At 36.6% G+C, this 22294-nt stretch overlaps 1 protein-coding gene across 1 annotated transcript in view; it reads right to left on the minus strand.

Moving 5' to 3' along the window:
* The window catches only part of KCNK2 (potassium two pore domain channel subfamily K member 2), a 156725-nt gene that overhangs the window by 97045 nt on the left and 37386 nt on the right, over positions 1–22294 (minus strand). The window contains exon 3 of the mRNA XM_059904240.1: positions 8005–8122. Coding sequence (XP_059760223.1) covers positions 8005–8122 — 118 coding nt within the window. The remainder of the gene's footprint in view (positions 1–8004; positions 8123–22294) is intronic.

A 22294-nucleotide genomic window follows, 5' to 3' on the forward strand; every position in this document is an offset into this window, starting at 1 on the left:
TATTAAAACCTGCACTCTTTAAACAGGAGCTACTTAGGCTGATTATGATTTATTCCATACCCTTTCTTTCTTTTTCCTTCTCCTGCTGCTTGCCTTTGGGGATTTCACTCTTTGTTAGCATCTCCAGTAAGGGAAACTTAAGCTTAAAGAGGAGAGGTACAACACATCAACCAAATTTGCCCACATGTTTGCTGTTTTTGCTTCAAAAATAAAGTTAGAAGGGGAAGGAGTTTAAGATTAGTAATTAACTTGCATTTTTTGCTGACTTGTGACTTTCAAAAGTTCATAATATCAATATTTCCCCCAGTGGTACTTTAGAACCAAGAGATGGCTGCATGGAATTCCTTTGTGTTCAGAATTAGTCATTATCTGCATCGTACCTTATGTGCACACAAACCGCAATACTTACACATGGACCTCATTTGGCACAGGTACTTCTTTTGTAAATACCATGTTATTTTTACAGTACCACATAAATAACAATGCCAATTTTCCAAGAGTAAGATTGCACAAGTCTAGATTTTTTTTTCAAAGGATTGGGAAGAAAACAAATATGTAGCATAATTACTAGCTTAAAGTAGACAGGCCCAGACAAATGTTATTATGTTTGTTCCCTATCAAATGCAATACTTGAGACAATTACAAAAATATTTTTCTGATAATCATCTCACCTAGTTTTAATCACATTCCGAGCAATACTTGCATACCTAGTGGTCAATCAGATGCTCTGTAAAATCTATAATCTATGACAAGCGTGCTACATTTCATATAGTGGTTGGGAAGGGGGAAATGACAAGATTAAAAATAGACTCTGTATTTATTCAGGGCATGAACTTCATGACAATTCTTTGCTTCCAATTTTGGGGTAATTTCACGATCACATCATTTGACAGTGACTGATTTCCCGAAGATTAAAAATACGTTATCGCAAACTTTTCAAAAGTAGGCAAAAATATCTAAAAGCATATTTTGTTACAGAATGCAAGCAATTCCTGCCTTGAACACACCCAAGATACGGATGACTACTATGCAGATACCATAGCCAGCCCTCCTCTCACTGGCACTTCCGGTTTCTTTTATATCTATACTTTCTTGCTCTGTGTTCTACTACCAAATAATAATAATAATAATAATAAAAACACTGCCTCACTCCTGGGAAGATTACATCCTTAATGCTCCCAAATCCCTGTCCAACTAGCACAGGATTCTGAGTACCTAGGTGTTCTGAATTAAACCTCTTTGTGCTGATTAACATACATACATAATGAGAAAAGATTTGGAGTCTATAATACTATTTATGCAATAATTCTGCTTTATTGCCTATCAAATATAGTTTTGCACTCTGCAATCTTAACTACCGTTCAGAAGGCATTTTCTCTGAAGAATAAATGCATTTTAACTTAGAAAATAAACCTATGTGAAGGTTCTGAATGGTAGGAATTTATGTTAATATCCTGAGATAGGTTTTATTTTCATTAATTTTAGTGGATGGGAAGAGAAACAGCGTATCAAAGACCCAAAACAATTTCTTAATTTCAACTTCTGTATTTCAACTGCACAACACCAGAATTACAGATTTTGGAAAAAGAATTATCTACTTTAACAAACTGACATAAAGAAAAATGCAACGAGATTATGGAGTCAGAGCTGGAAGTCACCTTGCAAGATTATCTGCCTTTTAAGCTGCCTGAAGGAAGCTCAACTTTCCTTTAAAATGTGTTTCCAAAATCCAATATGCAGTTCTCAGAGAACAGCCAAGAGACTAGTGAAATGCCACAGAATTATGAGTGTACCAAATTAATAAGCTAGCACCCAACACCCAAACCTGCAATGACATCATCCCCTGGGAAAATGCTGACTGTCAAATTCTACACCACTGCTTCAAGTCTGTTCATGTCCAAGTTCAGGCAGTGGTTTCATGAGATTACAAAATTGAACAAAAAAGATCTTACACCTTTTCCCTCACCTTTTAAGTTATAGCTTTTTTACTGACAGAAAGGTCCTAGACTCTCTGCTAAAGATATGCATAGGCTTTACAGTTTTCAGTACAGTCTTGGCATTTCCAAAATTGACCTCTTCTTTTTATCTGGAACTGTTTGTTAAAACTTTAATTTGTTTCCCTGTTTTTTTCTAATCTTTCTTTAATTTTTTCCCCTGTTTTCTAATGCATAATTAAGCATTATGCTAAACAGGTGAAATAAGAGTTGGCAGAAAATCTGTGACCATTGTCGTAACAGCTTCAGCAATTCAATAATTCAATCTAGGTAAAAGGAAACTGAAAGTCCCAGTGGCTGGTTCAAAATACAGAAAAACTAAACACAGAAACTATATACCTGAATCCAATCTCTATAACTCAAGGAGTGGAAAACAAGAGTGCTTTGTAAATACGAGAAATGTTACTCCAAGGAAGTTTTCCATAAGACCTAACATGATGCTTTGGGATCTTAAAGTTGCTGTAGACCACAGCGGTGTCTTGTTATTTGCATTCTGACACTCAGAGATCAGGATGATTCAGTGATAAGCTTGGGCAAATCCGGTCCCTGGCATTCCGATTTACTATCCACTGGGGAAAATTTTATTATATTTTAATGCCTTCAGGGAAGAAAATCACCTTACATCTTATTCTAATCTTTAAATTGACCTCAAAATAGAATACAGTTTTCCATTACATCATTTTTGCCAACAGCCTTTCCTAGAGTTTAAGTGATTTCTTATTATTCTTTAAAATAAAATTTAAAACACTAACCCCACCCCCACCCATGGCCCCATTCTCAGAGATAAGTGTATCTCCATCCATAAACTGTCTTTTTAAGATCATGCATCCGTCCACTTTTCATCTTCACTGCCACCTCCATAGTTCAAGTGAACATCTTCTCTCATATGGAGTAATGCAATAACCTTCTCATTCGCCTTCCTGCTTTCCCTTTTGCCCTCTGAACTGCAGCCTGAGTCACATCAGGACTCCCTTCTGCTTAAATCTTTCAATGGTTTCTCACTGAATTGAGGCTACTGTCATGACCTACCAAGTCCTACATCCGCTGGCCCCTGTTCATCTTGCTAATCTCGCTTCTTCTTTGCCATGCTGTGCCCCCTGCCTGAACTCATCTTTGCACTCTTCTTTCCCTGGCTGATTTCTTTTCATCCCTTAGGCTTCCACTTAACTGTCACCTGCTCTGAGAGCTCTTGAATTAGTCTGCTTTAGAGCACCTGCCACTCCCTGCTCCGGCTCCACTACCTACTCTTGATCACGCACATGAACTTCTTGTAGAGCATTTACTGCCATTGATAATGGTCTTGTTTTTAAGTGCACTGACTGATTGTTGGGTCTCCTCAAACCCAATGTGAGCTCCGGAGGGAGCCTGTCCACCTTGTCTTTCTAGTCTGTCTGAATCAAAGAATAAACCAACAAATAAAAATTGAGGTGGGAAAACAACTAAAATGAAGCTTCCTAATATAACACCATGTATAAAATCTTGGCCATTTTTTTAAACTCCTTTTTCTTCACAGGATCAACTAGGACTGCTTATGAAATACCAGCCTGCTGCCTAGATATTCATTTCATTTCAATAGTCAACATTTAGATGCCTCTCTCTTTGTTGTATTAGTCACCAAGGCCTGTTGATTCCCGCATCTAATTATTTCAACCTTTTGTCCTAATCTCATCTTTCAACACCAACTCCAATCCTCCCAGTCAACACTCTCACTTCCCTTCCGTGGATCACAGAAATGGTCTCCTAACTGTTCCCTCACTGTCAGTCTCCACGTATCCTCTTCCTGACAGATGCATCTTCTAATGTCACTTTTAACCTGTCAGTTCGCTTTCCAAAAAATCCATGTTCTTAGTACAGTAGATCCAAAATTCTCAAAAACCAAATTATATTCAACTGTATTCTTCCCATGTGAATCAGTCAGTAATATTTCCCATTACTCCTTTAAACAATTCCTCTGGTCTACTCAAATACTTACGTTTCTATCCTTGAAATAAGTCAGGCTCATTCTCTCTTGGTGTTTTTGCTTAGCTATCTCACAGACTGGGGAGCTTTTTCCCCTCCATCAATCTAAACCAAAACAATTTCTTCAAAGCATAGTTCAAATCCAACTTCTCTAATTAAGCCTTTCCTCCCCATTCCAGCCCACATGTTCTTTCCTTTTTCTCAATTCTTATAGCACTGAAACCATTGTTCCATGTAATATTTGATTATACAAGACCTATTTTTGTTATTATTCCATTATTTCCTAATTGTAAATTTTATCTCCCAAATTTGATTGCAAATTGTGTTCTTATTTCCTTTTACACTCCCAGCAGTGGCAAAAGTAGCATAGATCCAATAGGAGCTACTACGTTGACTTAATGATTTACATGGTTCTAAAGATGAATCCCTTCAACTACAAACAACAATTTTAGATGACCTGTAATTCCTAAACAGACCATATTCTCTCTTACCCCTAATCTTTCCCACATGAACTCCTGATGCCTGGAATGCTCCCATTCTACCTTTATTCATCTGGGAAATTCCTAATTCTTTTTCCAATCTCAAATAGGACATTTATCAAGGAAAGGGAAGTATTCCCTGCTCCCTTTTTACCCACCCACCTACCCCAGTATCTATGTACAGTGTCACTCCTATACATTCTCACTGAATGCTCTTAAGCCATAGCACCTGGCATGCTATATTGTAAATGACTATCTGCCCACGGGCCTCCCTGACTGGTCTGTGTGCCACCTGGGCTCAAGTAATTTATCTTTTATCTTTATAGTAGCAGACTGATCATGTTTTATTATTTTTTGAATAAGTAAATGAACAAACAAAAAAAGTTAGTAATGAAGCCTGTTTAAAGACCTAAGAATTTAGTGTAATAAGTTATCCATTTAGTGTTATGTAATTTCCAACAAGGTGCAGTTCATATCATTTAGAATCCCCATTTGTTTTTAATTCCAAAAATAATTATTAAGCACCCACTATGTGTCAGGCACTGAGGATACAGAAAAGACTCAAACACATAAGAATCCCAGAACTTGCATCTTTTTTTTTTTTTTTAAGGATTTTTTTTTTAAGATTTACTCATTTTTATTTATGGCTGTGTTGGGTCTTCGTTTCTGTGCGAGGGCTTTCTCTAATTGTGGCAAGTGGGGACCACTCTTCATCACAGTGCGCGGGCCTCTCACTTTCGCGGCCTCTCCTGTTGCGGAGCACAGGCTCCAGACACGCAGGCTCAGTAATTGTGGCTCACGGGCCCAGCTGCTCCGCAGCATGTGGGATCTTCCCAGACCAGGGCTTGAACCCGTGTCCCCTGCACTGGCAGGCAGATTCTCAACCACTGCGCCACCAGGGAAGCCCAGAACTTGCATCTTATTAGGTGCGATAAGCAGTGGGGTATGGTGTTTGCTCTGAATGAGTTGGAATCCAGAGAATATTTCTTAGAAGAAGGTTTCTTTCTACATGGATGCTGGCACTGAGATGATGCTGGCTTGGACCAAAATGGTGGCAGTTTGAATGGTGAGCAGTAGTTACATTATAGATCTACTGTAAAGGCAGAGCCAACAGGACTGACTGATGAACTGGAAGCAAGGAATGAGAGAAAAAGAATAGTCAGGAATGGATGTTAGTCTGTGCAACTGTGAAATGGAATTTGTGAAGGGCTTGGAAGGGTATGGTTTTGAAAACAGTGTGTAGATATATGAAGAGATTCTCTAAAATTAGGTCTTAAATTTTAATATTCTATTTTGTATAACTGAACTTCTCTTGGGCATATTTCTAATGAATAATAAGGGTCACTTTGGCTTCTTAGACAAACTGTTAACACTGAGTAGAAAATTCTGGGACAGTTCAGCCAATGCAGCTCCATGAAGCACTGCCTGTATCAGACACCCTACAAGAGCAACTGCAACTTTTTCTCCCAGACTGTCTCAAGTTCTGTTTTTTAAACAGCTAATACAGTGTAGCTTAGTGCTAGAGGTTACAATTTCTATGATTTCTAAAAACCACTTCAAAGATCACACAATTATTATCATTAGCAATATTAATAATTACACTTTGAATTTTATTAAATAATGACTTGGATATCTCTCAAATGGAGACTTATGAAAGAGGCCAAAATTTTTACCTTGCCCTAGACCATAATCTAGTCCAAGGTCAGAGGAGATGGCCTTGACCTAGGAGTAGAAGATCATGGAGTAAATGTCAGTGACCTAGAATGACTTAATCCACCTAAGACTGAGATAGAACAGTAAGAGATTTGGGCTGTCAGGCAGCTACCTAAACAACCTAAATAATCAGCTACTGTGCTTAATGGCTGTAATTTGGGGGTAAGGCTGGTAATAAGTTTATTTTTTTCATGTGTTGAAGTATATGTCTGCAAAACTTACTGAATTTGGGATTCAAAATATGAGACTGTTTATAAACATAGGATGCAACACTAAGTCTGTATAATGACTAAGTCTCTTGGAGAATAATTTAGTGGTGGTCATGATGAGTTATAACGTGGACATTTGAGTTTTCATTGGGCAGAAACAAACCATTCTCACTCAGTCTGTGAGCTTTCTTTTCCTTCCAGACTCTAAGTAGTTTACACAATAAACAGTTATTTCCATAGTAGAAATGGCCAAGATGTCTAAGCTCCAAAGTTAACCTGTTATTATGGTTAGATATCAAGGTTGCCATTCTTCCAGATTTTCGCAGCCACACAACTTTTGACCTAGCTGATGGAGATGTAAGAGTAAACATAGCTCTTTGACTTCTTAACAAAGGCAAAAATCAACATGCTAAGGTATTTATTTCACTGGCAAGTGTTCCAGCACAAAGAGGCATTACAGTGGATTCACATAATGACAGGACACTACAAATTCCTCTCAAAGGAAAATTCTAAGCAAGAGTTCATCCATAAATTGTCCATGTTCACTTATTTAGGACTTTGATATAAGGTACTCATTTGAAAACTGTATACACTTCATAATCTATCAATGACATCGAAGAATAAAATTAAAACTTTTAGAATCTTAATTCACACACCCAAATCAGAGGTCAAGCCCATGAGAGGAAATCTCATCACAAGCATGTGTGGAAGGGGAGAATTCCCTTTGCACACATATTTTCTTCATAACTGTGATGAGTCAATTTCCTTCTCTTTATTGAAAATTATGCTTTAAACCCACCTCCTTCCATGAAACAAGACAGCTGTAATTCCTCCCAATCCTCACAGCATGGCAAGCATGGCTTTCACTATGGGGTCTGCATTTATATCCTCTGGATATTTCTTGGGCACTGAAGGACTAACTAACAGAAGAGAAGTCATCTACATGTACCCATTCTGCTGCCTAGTGGGTGCTGACTGGATGCACAGTCAATCCCAAAAAAGAGACCATGTTCCACTGTGACCCTTTTTAACAGTATGACATACAATGTGATTAAAAGGTAAAAGGGCAAGGGCTTAAACTTTCATTTTTTTGTAATCTTAATATTTCAGTGTTAATTTTTTATACATTTGTGTTATTAGAAAAACATAATGCATGAAAAAGGCCAGAAATAATCATAATAGACAAGCATATAAGAATAGGAACAATCTGTTCAAATGTTAAATTTTACAAGTTGAAGAACGTGATATCAAATAAGAACTTCATGAAAAGAATGTCAAAATTGTACTCAAATCGTTTCTTTCTGTACTAAAGAATCAAAGATGCAGGAAAATTTTAAACTACTTGTCCCCCCAAAAAATCATCATTTCAAGCTATTTCTTGATGTTCTTATCCTTTAGTCAAATGACTCAAATGAACTGCTCTTGAGTTTCACATGGATTTTAAACAACTCAGTATTCTGAAACAATAACTAATTCATTTCCATCATTCCTTTGTTCAAACCTTTAAACTCTCTTTTCAAAATCAATTTACTAAAATCTAGTTTTCTACCTTAAGTAGACCATTTTGACCAACTGTAAAAAAATTCAAACAAGTGAATTTTAGCTCACAAGCTGTACCAAAATTAAAAAACAAAATAAGTTGTCTCCTACCTATGGTTGTAATAACAGTGCCAGCAAAGAAGAAGGAACTTCCCAAATCCCAGTGACTGATTTGATTGGAGGTGTTTCCTAAAGGTATAATCCCTGCATTTATTGCTGCCACTATTTGCTGCAAGTTTAAAAAGAAATTTATCAGTACACATGAATCACATGGAGGCATCAAACAGCATATATTCCACCCCAGATGACCAATTAGACAAAGAGCATCAACTCTGAGGTTTGCTTTTCCATTTAAAGTATACAATATAGATTAAAACTTTACACTAAAGAATTTAATACATTAAATTATAAGAAAATTATATTCGATATCGAGTGAATGAATCTGCATAAAGCTTATCATATTGTGTTATGATATGCATTCATATCATCATCCAGTACCATATTTAGCAACTTATTTGAATTAACAACTAAATATAGCAATAATTTTTAGTAAGCACCACAGAGTTAAAATATCAGATTGCAAACTACAATTTAAATACTATATAATAGCTTCATCAAAAAAACAAGTATTTCCAAAGTGCTAGTCATTTTGAATGGTAAACACAGGTATCTAAGCCTGGGTTGTGTATAGCAGTAGAGAGTATAATATCAGTAAGGGCCAACAAAACAGGCTAAAATGACAAGGAACAGACAACAGCACTTCATCATCAAGCTTGAGTCAGTTCATTTATATCGAGATTCTTAGAATCTCTACAGATTTTTATAAATTCTATGACAATGAGTATCATCAATGACCTGTAGATGACAGTCAACAATATTCATATAGGAACACTAGAATCTGGATGCTGCTTTGAGTAGTACTGGGAGACAGGCAGAAAGATGATATTATAATCCCTTCTCAATCATCAGATGTTAGGAAGGGAAGAGGGAGCTCCAGAAACACAAACATAGAAGAGAATAAGTTAGGAGAAAATGTGTAGTAAAAGAGAGACATATATATGGTGGCAAAAGACATTTCTGTTGGAAATACAGTTTTTAAATCTTTATCACTTAATTTCCAGATTTTAAAATTGGAAGGACCTTCATTTGATAGGCAAGGAAATTAAAGACCAAGAAAGGTAAAGTGACTTGTTTAAAGTTATATAGTTTATTAGCAAATACACAAAAACTACACTGTGAAAATGGAGGCACTATCTGAAGTTAATGACAGGTAAATGACATGTAAGTTAATGACAGTACCTATCTGAAGTTACTGTCAGATGTAAAAGAACAGGTAATCCAGAGCTGAAATGCAATATAAAATCTGTTGTCTGACTCGTCTTAAACTATAAATTGAAACTTCAACAGTTAATTGAATTGTAATGTTTTTATTTACTTTAACAATGATATATATTCATTATTTTAAAAACTTAGGAAAATACAGCAAGGCATAAAGAGGATAATAAAAATTTTTCATAATTCCAGAATTCAGAGACAACCACTGTTAATGTATTAAGGTATCTGCTCCTGGCATTCCGCTACACATTTTACATAGCTGGATTTATGAACCATATGAAATGTATTCTCTATTTTTATTTAATATTATTCTATATGCGGTTTTCCTTGTCATTACCATATTTACTTAATCATTGCCCAATATGTAGACATAAATGCTGTTCTAAAATTTGTCTTATTATAAAAAGTGCTGCTATGAACACATTTGCATATAAATATTTTTTCATTTCTGAATATTTTTGTGGGAGAGATTGCTAGAAATAAATTTGCCACATTGAAGATTATGAATATTTTAAAGCACTTGATGTATAGTAGCAAGTAGCTATCCAAGAAGGTTGTTACAATTTATAATTGCCCCCCAGCAATTTACAAATGCTTAGCAATACTATTACCTCTGATATTAATATTTTATCTTTACTAAACTGATAAGAATTGTTTACATTTACGTATCCTTTAGTGAGTGAAGTTGAACACTAATGTTTCCTTTATCATATATTAAATGCACACAAATACACATATATACACATATATGCACAACACACAATGAAGCTGGTTTTGAGATAACTGATTATTTGACTCTCTACTGTAAATATAATATCAGATAAGGCAGGTCTCCCTGATTATCCTTCTTTGAAAAATGTTTTTTTGCAGTTACTAACCTATTATTCTTGCATAAACTTAGGAATCATTTAGTTAAATTTTATAGAAATTTTCATTTTCACAGGTTTAATATATTTCTGTTGTTTGGATATATGTGAAATCTATAAATTAATTAAGAAAAATGAGCACTATTATAATAGTGAAACTTCCCATCAAAGAACATGGTGTGAATCTCCATTTACTGAGTCTCCTTTCATATTCTGAAATAGACCATTTTTTGTTATACTCCACATAGGACTGTAAGGTTATTTTTAGATATTTTACTTTTTTTCCATTTTATATTATAACTGGTTATTGCTGTTGTATACACAAGTATATATTGCCCATTCTTTGAGCCAGCAACTTTCAAATTTTTTTATCTCAGAACCACTTTATGGTCTCAAAAATTATTGTAGACATCAAGGAGCATTGGAATGTGAGTTGTAACTATGGTTATTTATATTTTTGAATTTCTAACTTTCAAAATGTTTTGATTAATTCATGTAAAAATTACAATAAGCCCATTATATGTTAAAATAAATTAACATACTTTTATGAAAAATAATTATGTTTCCAAGGCAAAGATTTAGTGAGAAGAGAGGCATTGTTTTAGAATTTTATAAATCTCTTAAATGCCAGGCTTAATAGGAAACAGATTCTAATATATGCTTCTGCAACCAATCTGGAAAAACAGTATGGCGAGTCCTCAAAAAATTAAAAACAGAACTACCATACAATCCAGCAACTCCACTTCTTGGTATTTATCCAAAGAACATGAAAAACATTAATTCAAAAAGATACGTACCCCTATGTTCAGTGCTACATTATTTACAATAGCCAAGACATGGAAGCAACCTAAGGATCCATCAACAGATGGATACATATATAATGGAATATTGCTCAGCCATCAAAAAGAATGAAATATTGCCATTTGTAACATGAATGGACCTAAAGGGTATTATGTTAAGTGAAATAAGTCAGACAGAAAAAGACAAAAACCATATGATTTCACTTATATATGAAGTCTAAAAAACAAAACAAACAAAGCAAAACATAAACTCATAGATACAGAGAACAAACTAGTGGTTGTCAGAGGGGAAAGGGAAGGCAGCTGGGTGAAATAAATAAAGGAGATTAAGAGTACAAACTTCCTCATAAAATAAATAAGTCATAGGGATGTGATATATGGCAAAAGGAATATAGTCAATAACACTGTAATAATTTTGTATGGTACAGAAGGTTACTAGATTTATCATGATGATTATTCTGTAATGTATTTAAATGTTGAATCACTATGTTGTATACCTGAAAATTACATAATACTGTATGCCAACTGTACTTTAATTTAAAAGTATATTTTTATATTTTATAGACATTTCTTCAACACATTCATTTATTCAAAAAAATATTTATCAAGTTTTTATGGTGCTAGACAATGGGGAAACAACAGAGAAGTGAAAACATGGATGGTACAGATGAGAAAAGATAAGGCATGTCTTTAGACTCCACCCAATTAAGTAAAATTATTTTATTTAGTAGAAGCAAGCTAATTCCTCCAACAATTGACCTAATATAGCCTCCATAGCCAGCATCATCATTTTAGCCTATTCTTTTGCTTGTCAGTGACGAGGTTCAGCATTACCCAGACATTTGGATAAGTTCCACAAATTATTTAAACCCAAAAGAAGCAAATGTAGACTTAGAGACAGTAATGTCTGGCAATGTGTGGGTTGTAAATAGTTATCACAGAGCTGTGATTATTGCAACACAGGCTTGAGATGGAACCAGGAATATGTCAAATCACTATGAGAATGAGTCTACCGTGAGGTCCTTTCTCTGGAAGATTCTTGTAAATTTCTATTTTTAAAGAGGATTATTTATTTATTTATTTATCTATCTATCTATCTATTTATTTATTTATTTGGCTGCGTTGGGTCTTCGTTGCTGTATGCAGGTTTTTCTCTAGTTGCGGAGAGCGGGGGCTACTCTTCATTGTGGTGCGCGGGCTTCTCATTGCGGTGGCTTCTCTTGTTGTGGAGCACGGGCTCTAGGCACGTGGGCTTCAGTAGTTGAGGCACGTGGGCTCAGTAGTTGTGGCTCACGGGCTCTAGAGCACAGGCTCAGTAGTTGTGGCACACGGGCTTAGTTGCTCCACGGCATGTGGGATCTTCCCAGACCAGGGCTCAAACCTGTGTCCCATGCATTGGCAGGTGGATTCTTAACCACTGTGCCACCAGGGAAGCCCTATTTTATATTTTTGTATTAGGTCCCCTGGTCAACATCCACAGGAAATTGGATGCCCTTGACAAGTGCACTGACATATCTAAGAGTCCCTACAATTTCAATGTCAATTCAGGCCATCAGAGCACTTAACAAATGTCTTCATGAGAACTGTTTCTGTATGTGCCATATTATGTGATTAAAGTAACAATCACTTCATCTGTAATAAAAATGCACTTTTTCACTAACTGCAACTTTTTTGGACAATCAAGTCATGTTCATAATTTATGAATAAGTTGAATTTTTTATGTTAGGGTAAAGAGAATGTGGGATCCTAGGCATTTAATCCTGAAGTATTGATTAAGGGAGGACTTCCAAATTTAACATACAATAGAAATAGTATAAAATAACCTTGATTGGATTCACACTCAATTTTTGCTTTTCAGTTAATTGACAATCATAGAATGTACATTAAGGAAAGGCAATTGGATACACGATTCTAGTCAAGAATAGGAGTTTAAACTTAAGAAATAGAGCTCTGAGAGGCTTATAGTTCTAGAGAGGATAAAGGATAAATTACTCATAAAAGTAATTATAAAAAATCTTGGTTTCCATGACAATGATGGCTTTAGAATCAAAGTTCACTGAGTTCTAATGTGAATTTGTGTATTCTTGAATTGTAGGAAGTTTCTGTCTCGATGTCATCTAGTGTTTTGGAACTATATCGAGTTTTAACACCGAACAACAATAAGACACACTTATTTGTAATTGTAAGAGACTAGTATAGCCTTGGAACTCAAGACAATCAATGACAATCATTAAAATTTTCCTGTGTGTCCAATGCCTCGGAACAACTTTAGCATGTGTTATAAAGTACTTGACTAGCTATTTTTTCATTGAAGGAAAAGATATTATAAAGTAAGTAACCCCGGGGAAGGCCTGAAGAATATATTATTTTCAGAGTAGGTTATATTGTGGATCTTAAAATACAAGTTCTGATTTCATGGGTTTTTTTCCCTTTGCTCAGATGCTCAGATGTTCATGTTCACCAGAACAATACAGACTGTTCTGAATTGCTTCCATGAATTCCTCCTGTTAACATCATAACCAAGATTTCATTAAAATATGCTATCATACCTATAATCCTAAAAGTAGGGTCACATTAATAATTTGAAATTTTTAAGTGATATAAGAATTCTAAACTTCAGGTACAAGGCACTGGCATCTAACAGGGCTACATCAAAGATGTATGTGTAACTGGTTCAATGACAACTTCTTTTAACTGGATATTTAAGATTGATCTCATTTCTTCTCCTCTGAAAAAGGACATTATTTCAAATAAATTGATATAGTAGCTAAATCCAATTATAATTATACTGATATCTGTATAATTATACAGTTCCTCAAAGGGGAACAAGTATTCTCTTGCCAAATTTCTGTAAGACACAATTTTATATCTTTTTTGGTCACTATTTCCTTGTGGAAGAACTAATTTCATCCTGAGTGGAGGCTAGCCTTTAGGAAAGAAGTCAAATCACACATTCACAACACTGCATCTGACCATTTCAACCATATAAACAAGACTATCTTGACGTGAAGAATGCATAATAAGGAAAGCAAAATAATGATGCTCTTATTGCCAAATGACTTTGTGGGAAGATGTTATGTAGGTATCACTGCTATTTATTGTTACACCACAAAAAATCATCATCAACTGTCAATAATATGCAGCAATGTTTGAAGACTGTTGCTAAAGGCTGCAGGGTCCTTATGCATCTTATCCTTAACCTTCTGGCTATGCAGCAACATCATGATTACCTAATGCCAGATGATGTGAACTGCTCTGAAAAGTGCTGCTAATAAAACCAGAGAGTGTCTCAAGATGGCCCTTACTCTTACAGGCTCAGAATTCAAATACAGCACTGGGAGATCCTAGGCAACCTCGATCAGCATATTTGAATCAATGAGTAGTCACATTTGTTTATCCATTTCCTAGGTGCTTTTCAGAAAATCTTTATTAGCCGAACATATTTGTCTTAAATGTTATTTATAGACATCTTTTGCAGAAGAAGCTTCTCTTCTAATGTCAGTGACATATTGTAGTCCTAATCACTGGGGCTGCTTCTTGGGCCATTATACCTATTAAGTTCAGCCAAGAAGTAGCATTATAGGGCTTCATTGCAAACTTACATACAAAGGCAGCCCATAACATCCTTTGTACCACTGAGAAAAATCCCCAGAAACCAAAACCATCTTCTTCACATTTGTGTCCTTTCTTGGTATTCTGGAGACTAAAGCAGTGCTATAGGCTTCCCTGCATGAGATAATATTTCTGTCAAATACTTCTGTCAGAGTATCAACTGGGACTGTTAACAATCCAACGAGGAAGCAAACAACTTCCTAAAAACCATACCATATTAGCATACTGCCCCACAAAAATATTCCAGTAGTAGCTCTCAGCTAATAATACTGGTTGAACCATGTAAAATTGCCAATATCCAAGCAGTTTTTGGCCTATAAAATATCAATTCCATATTAGCATACAAGAGAATGGTATTTATGTTTTCATTAACAGTGTGTAAAAACATGCTTTCACTGAGTGCAACACTTATTACTGCAGAATTAAAGTTAATATGAGGAGGACCTTCAAGATGGAGGAGGAGTAAGACGTGGAGATCAACTTCCTCCCCACAAATACATCAAAAATACATCTACATGGGGAACAACTCCTACAGAACACCTACTGAACGCTGGCAGAAGACCTCAGACTTCCCAAAAGGCAAGAAACTCCCCACGTACCTTGGTAGGGCAAAAGAAAAAAGAAAAAATAGGGACGGGACCTGCACCTCTGGGAGGGAGCTGTGAAGGAGGAAAAGTTTCCACACACTAGGAAGCCCCTTCACTGGTAGAGATGGGGGGTGGCGGGGGGGAAGCTTCAGAGCTACGGAGGAGAGCGCAGCAACAGGGGTGCAGAGGGCAAAGTGGAGAGATTCCCGCACAGAGGATCGGTGCCAACCAGCACTCACCAGCCTGAGAGGCCTGTCTGCTCACCAGCTGGGGCGGGTGGGGGCTGGGAGCTGAGGCTCGGGCTTCAGAGATCAGAGCCCAGGGAGAGGACTGGGGTTGGCTAGGTGAACACAGCCTGAAGGGGGCTAGTGCACCACAGCTAGCCAGGAGGGAGTCCGGGAAAAAGTTTGGAACTGCCTAAGAGGCAAGAGACCATTGTTTCGGGTTGCGTGAAGAGAGGGGATTCAGAGCACCGCCTAAATGAGCTCCGGAGACAGGCGCGAGCCGCAGCTATCAGCGCAGACACCAGAGATGAGCATGAGATGCTAAGGCTGCTGCTGCAGGCACCAAGAAGCCTGTGTGCAAGCACAGGTCACTATCCACACCTCCCCTCCCAGGAGCCTGTGCAGCCCACCCCTGCCAGGGTCCCGTGATCCAGGGACAACTTCCCCGGGAGAACACACGGCGCCCCTCAGGTTGTTGCAACGTCACACTGGCCTCTGTGGCCGCAGACTCACCCTGCATTCCGTACCCCTCCCTCCCCCCGGCCTGAGTGAGCCAGAGTCCCCTAATCAGCTGCTCCTTTAAGCCCCTCCTTTCTGGGCAAAGAAGAGATGCCAGAGGGTGATCTATATGCAGAAGCAGGGCCAAATCCAAAGCTGAACCACAGGAGATGTACAAACAAAGAAGAGAAAGAGAAATTTCTCTTTGCAGCCTCAGGAGCAGTGGATTAAATCTCCACAATTAACTTGATGTACCCTGCACCTGTGGAATACCTGAAGAGACAACGAATCATCCCAAAATTGCTGCAGTGAACTTTGGGAGCAACTGTAGACTTGGGGTTTGCTGTATGCGACTGACTAGTTTCGATTTTTAAATTAATCTTAGTATAGTTTTTAGCACTTCTTATCATTGGTGTATTTGCTTATTGGTTTAGTTGCTCTCTTCTGTTTTTTTAATTACTTTAAAATTTTTTTATTAAATAATTTTTTAATATTTTAATCACTTTATTATTTAATTTTATTTTATTTATTTTTCTTTCTTTCTATTTCTCCATTTTGTTCTGAACCGTGTAGCCACACATTCTTTGCAAGTGCACATGGAACATTCCACAGGAGGGATCACATACAAGGCCACAAAACAAGCCTCGGTATATTTAAGAAAACTGAAATTATATCAAGTATCTTTTCTGACCACAATGCTATGAGACTAGATATTAATTACAGTAAAAAAACTGTAAAAAATACAAACACATGGAGGCTAAACAATACGCTACTAAATAACCAAGAGATCACTGAAGAAATCAAAGAGGAAATCAAAAAATACCTAGAAACAAATGACAGTGAAAACACAATGACCCAAAACCTATGCGATGCAGCAAAAGCAGTTCTAAGAGGGACATTTATAGCAATACAATCCTACCTCAAGAAACAAGAAACATTGCAAATAAACAACCGAACTTTACACCTCAATCAATTAGATAAAGAAGAACAAAAAAAAACCCCAAAGTTAGCAGAAGAAAAGGAATCATAAAGATCAGATCAGAGGGGGCTTCCCTGGTGGCGCAGTGGTTGAGAATCTGCCTGCTAATGCAGGGGACACGGGTTCGAGCCCTGGTCTGGGAGGATCCCACATGCCGTGGAGCAACTGGGCCCGTGAACCACAACTGCTGAGCCTGCGCGTCTGGAGCCTGTGCTCCGCAACAAGAGAGGCCGCGATAGTGAGAGGCCCGCGCACCGCGATGAAGAGTGGCCCCCACTTGCCGCAGCTAGAGAAAGCCCTCGCACAGAAACGAAGACCCAACATAGCAATCAATCAATCAATCAATCAATAAATCTTTAAAAAAAAAAAAGAAAGCAGGTGGATTCTTCTTAAGCCGCTGCCCTTTTAAAAATATCAGATCAGAAATAAGTGAAAAAGAAATGAAGGAAATGATAGCAAAGATCAATAACGCTAAAAGCTGGTTCTATGAGAAGAAAAACAAAATTGACAGACCATTAGCCAGACTCACCAAGAAAAAAAAGGAGAAGACTCAAATCAACAGAATTAGAAATGAAAAAGGAGAAGTAACAACTGACACTGCAGAAATACAAAGGCTCATGAGAGATTACTACAAGCAACTATATGCCAATAAAATGGACAACCTGGAAGAAATGGACAAATTCTTAGAAAAGCACAACCTTCTGAGACTGAACCGGGAAGAAATAGAAAATATAAATTGACCAATCACAAGCACTGAAATTGAGACTGTCATTAAAAATCTTCCAACAAACAAAAGCCCAGGACCAGATGGTTTCACAGGCGAATTCTATCAAACATTTAGAGAAGAGCTAACACCTATCCTTCTCAAACTCTTCCAAAATATAGCAGAGAGAGGAATACTTCCAAACTCATTCTACAAGGCCACCATCACCCTGATACCAAAACCAGACAAAGATGTCACAAGGAAAGAAAACTACAGGCCAATATCACTGATGAACATAGATGCAAAAATCCTCAACAAAATACTAGCAAACAGAATCCAACAGCACATTAAAAGGATCATACACCATGATCAAGTGAGGTTAATCCCAGGAATGCAAGGATTCTTCAATATATGCAAATCAATCAATGTGATTAACAAATTGAAGGATAAACACCATATGATCATCTCAATAGATGCAGAAAAAGCTTTCAACAAAATTCAACACCCATTTATGTTAAAAACCCTCCAGAAAGTAGGCATAGAGGGAACTTACCTCAACATAATAAAGGCCGTATATGACAAACCCACAGACAACATCGTTCTCAATGGTGAAAAACTGAAACCATTTCCTCCAAGATCAGGAACAAGACAAGGTTGTCCACTCTCACCGCTATTATTCAACATAGTTTTGGAAGTTTTAGCCACAGCAATCAGAGAAGAAAAAGAAATAAAAGGAATACAAATTGGAAAAGAAGAAGTAAAGCTGTCACTGTTTGCAGATGACATGATCCTATACACAGAGAATCCTAAAGATGCTACCAGAAAACTATTAGAGCTAATCAATGAAGTTGGTAAAGTAGCAGGGTACAAAATTAATGCACAGAAATCTCCTGCATTCCTATACACTAATGATGAAAAATCTGAAAGATAAATTAAGGAAACACTCCCATTTACCACTGCAACAAAAAGAATAAAATACCTAGGCATAAACCTACCTAAGGAGACAAAAGACCTGTATGCAGAAAACTATAAGACACTTATGAAAGAAATTAAAGATGACGCAAACAGATGGAGAGATATACCATGTTCCTGGATTGGAAGAATCAACATTGTGAAAATGACTATACTACCCAAAGCAATCTACAGATTCAGTGCAATACCTATCAAACTACCAATGGCATTTTTCACAGAACTAGAACAAAAATTTTCACAATTTGTACGGAAACACAAAAGACCCTGAATAGCCAAAGCAATCTTGAGAAAGAAAAATGGAGCTGGAGGAATTAGGCTCCCTATTCCTCCAGTTCCCTGACTTCAGACTATACTACAAAGCTACAGTAATCAAGACAGTATGGTACTGGCACAAAAACAGAAATATAGACCAATGGAACAGGATAGAAAGCCCAGAGATAAAGCCACGTACATATGGTCACCTCATCTTTGATAAAGGAGGCAAGAATATACAATGGAGAAAAGACAGCCTCTTCAATAAGTGGTGCTTATTGGGAAACTGGACAGCTACATGTAAAAGAATGAAATTAGAACACTCCCCAACACCATACACAAAAAGAAACTCAAAATGTATTAAAGATCTAAATGTGAGGTCAGACACTATAATACTCTGAGAGGAAAACATAGGCAGAACACTCTATGACATAAATCACAGCAAGATCCTTTTTGACCCACCTCCTAGAGAAATGGAAATAAAAACAAAAATAAACAAATGGGACCTAATGAAACTTAAAAGCTTTTGCACAGCAAAGGAAAACATAAACAAGACAAAAAGATCACCCTCAGAATGGGAGAAAATATTTGCAGACGAAGCAACTGACAAAGGATTAATCTCCAAAATATACAAGCAGCTCATGCAGCTCAATATCAGAAAAACAAACAACCCAATCCAAAAATGGGCAGAAGATGTAAATAGACATTTCTCCCAAGAAGATATACAGATTGCCAACAAACATATGAAAGGATGCTCAACATCACTAATCATTAGAGAAATGCAAATCAAAACTACAATGAGGTATTGCCTCACACTGGTCAGAATGGCCATCATCAAAAAATCTACAAACAACAAATGCTGGAGAGAGTGTGGAGAAAAGGGAACCCTCTTGCACTGTTGGTGGGAATGTAAATTGATACAGCCACTATGGAGAACAGTATGGAGCTTCCTTAAAAAACTAAAAACAGAACTAACATACGACCCAGCAATCCCACTACTGGGCATATACCCTGAGAAAACCATAATTCAAAAAGAGTCATGTACCACAATGTTCATTGCAGCACTATTTCCAATAGCCAGGACATGGAAGCAACCTAAGTGTCCATCGACAGATGAATGGATAAAGAAGATGTGGCACATATATACAATGGAATATTACTCAGCCATAAAAAAAATGAAATTGAGTTTTTTGTAGTGAGGTAGATGGACCTAGAGTCTGTCATACAGAGTGAAGTAAGTCAGAAAGAGAAAAACAAATGCCGTATGCTAACACATATATATGGAATCTAAAAAAAGAAAACAATGGTTCTGAAGAACCTAGGGGCAAGAGAGGAATAAAGATGCATACGTAACGAATGGACTTGAGGACACGGGGAGGGGCAAGGGTAAGCTGGGATGAAGTGAGAGAGTGGCATGGACATATATACACTACCAAATGTAAAACAGATAGCTAGTGGGAAGCAGCCGCATAGCACAGGGAGATCAGCTCAGTGCTTTGTGACCCCCTAGAGGGGTGGGATAGGGAGGGTGAGAGGGAGACGCAAGAGGGAGGGGATATGGGGATATATGTATACGTATAAGTGATTCACTTTGCTATACAGCAGAAACTAACACAACATTGTAAAGAGATTATACTCCAATAAAGATGTTAAAAAGAGTAATAAAATTAAAAAAATAAAGTTAATGCCCATAAACAGGAAACTATTAATAGCAAATTAATCTACTATGGTCTTGCTTACAGTGAAGGATATATATGTTTTAGTTTAAGTAAAACCCTGTATGTTTGAGATCGCTTTTGTGAGAAAACATGGACTAACCACTGCGTCCTTATTGGAAATTCAAGTTATGTCCAACATTTGCACGTATCTCAGAAATCAAGGGCTATTATCTACTATTTAAGATGATTACATTTCGTAGAAGTAAATTTGTATATTCATCATTTGATATCCAATATTTCATACATTCTAGCCTCCAGTTTGATAAATGAACTTAGTTTTTCAGAAATTCTATAGTTATACAGAGATGGCATTTTTTTTTTTTTTGGTTATTTTTTTTGTCTAGGAAAATTAGAGGCACCTACATAAATCCAAAATAAAAAAATAAATCCCCAAATTTTATTCCACAATTAAATGAACTGTAATAAGTATTGACAAAGGTCAGATTTCTAAATCTAACATCAATAATCTTTTCCTTTTTAAAAGATATATTTCTGATTTCATGTGTAGAAAAATGATGGAGCAGTACATTTGCATATTTTATACAGAACACAGGTGATTACATCATTCTATATTTAGAGTCTGGTAAAGAAGGAAGTTTTCAAGGTTTCCCCAGAGTATATCTTTTAAGTCAGAAAGGTAATATGCAGTACATTTTTAATGTTTTGTCTTTGTTGGAAACAATTTGAATGAAAACACATTTCCTATCTTAAATAGGCTTTCAAAGTCCTTAGCGTGTGTTTCCAAATAATGCATTACCTAAGTTTAACCACACATTAATTAGAAACTTCTTATAAAGAAGAGTCCTTTTTGTAAAAAACACAAAAAGCTTAATTCTTATAGCTTAGAAAGGATAGTATTACCTACAGGAAGCAGTTTCCACAAACCAGATTTTAGAAAGCACCTCTAAAAGTAAACATCTCGCTTACCTTCCCAAGACTTCCCTTCTATTTAGGGATAATGCCATGGCATGTCAAAACTATTTTTATACAGAGTAATGAAGTGTACAGCTTTTTTCTTGCTCTATTGAAAGTGTAAATTTATTTCCTATCAGTAGAAACAAAAGCTTAAAATCCAAAGTCGGAACCAACAGAGAGCTGGAGGTGGATGTTATCACCAGGGCCAGAAGCAAGAGACACACCGCAGGGTATGAGGGTCATCTTCCTTGTTTTATCCACTCTGGAAGCTTTTATTAATCATAAAAGTAATATATATATATATTACTGAACATTTGGAAAAATAAGAATTAAAAAAATCACTCGCAGTTCCTAAAACAGTTTTTACAACATGCATATATTCAATTTTTGGTTTTAATAGTTATCATAACAAATGTGCTTTCAACTATTTTCATCTAACATAAGCATGTCCTAAGGCATTTTGAAGTCATCAATATCTCGCTGAGTAGCTACATGTAAAATAGTTTACATACCACTCTTCTATCATTAAATGAATTTGTATAAGAGAATCCAAGATCAAGTAACCATTTGCAAGGTGATTATAGAGATGATTTATACATCAGACAAGGATTGAACTGGAAACAGTGAAATTCTGTTATTCTTTGTGGTCTGTATGAAACGACACTGCACTGTAGAAAGGATAAAACATGGTCAAGACCACTGAGTCCTTGCAACTCAGAAGGAGCCAAAAAAAATACATGTAAAGCAAGCAGACTGAAACCTGCACTCCCCCAGCTGTGCTATTTTCCATGAATTTTCCTAAGTTCCATATTATTACATTGTGTATTAATATTCTATCAGAATGTCAATTTCTATCCATCCCCCTTCCACCTCATCTCAGCATAAGTCGGGGGTGGGGAGAGGTTAATAAAAGTAAAGGAAACTTTGGAGAGAGAAGGAG

Source organism: Balaenoptera ricei, chromosome 1, assembly GCF_028023285.1.
Source record: "Balaenoptera ricei isolate mBalRic1 chromosome 1, mBalRic1.hap2, whole genome shotgun sequence".
In the NCBI taxonomy this organism is placed as follows: Eukaryota; Metazoa; Chordata; class Mammalia; order Artiodactyla; family Balaenopteridae; genus Balaenoptera; species Balaenoptera ricei.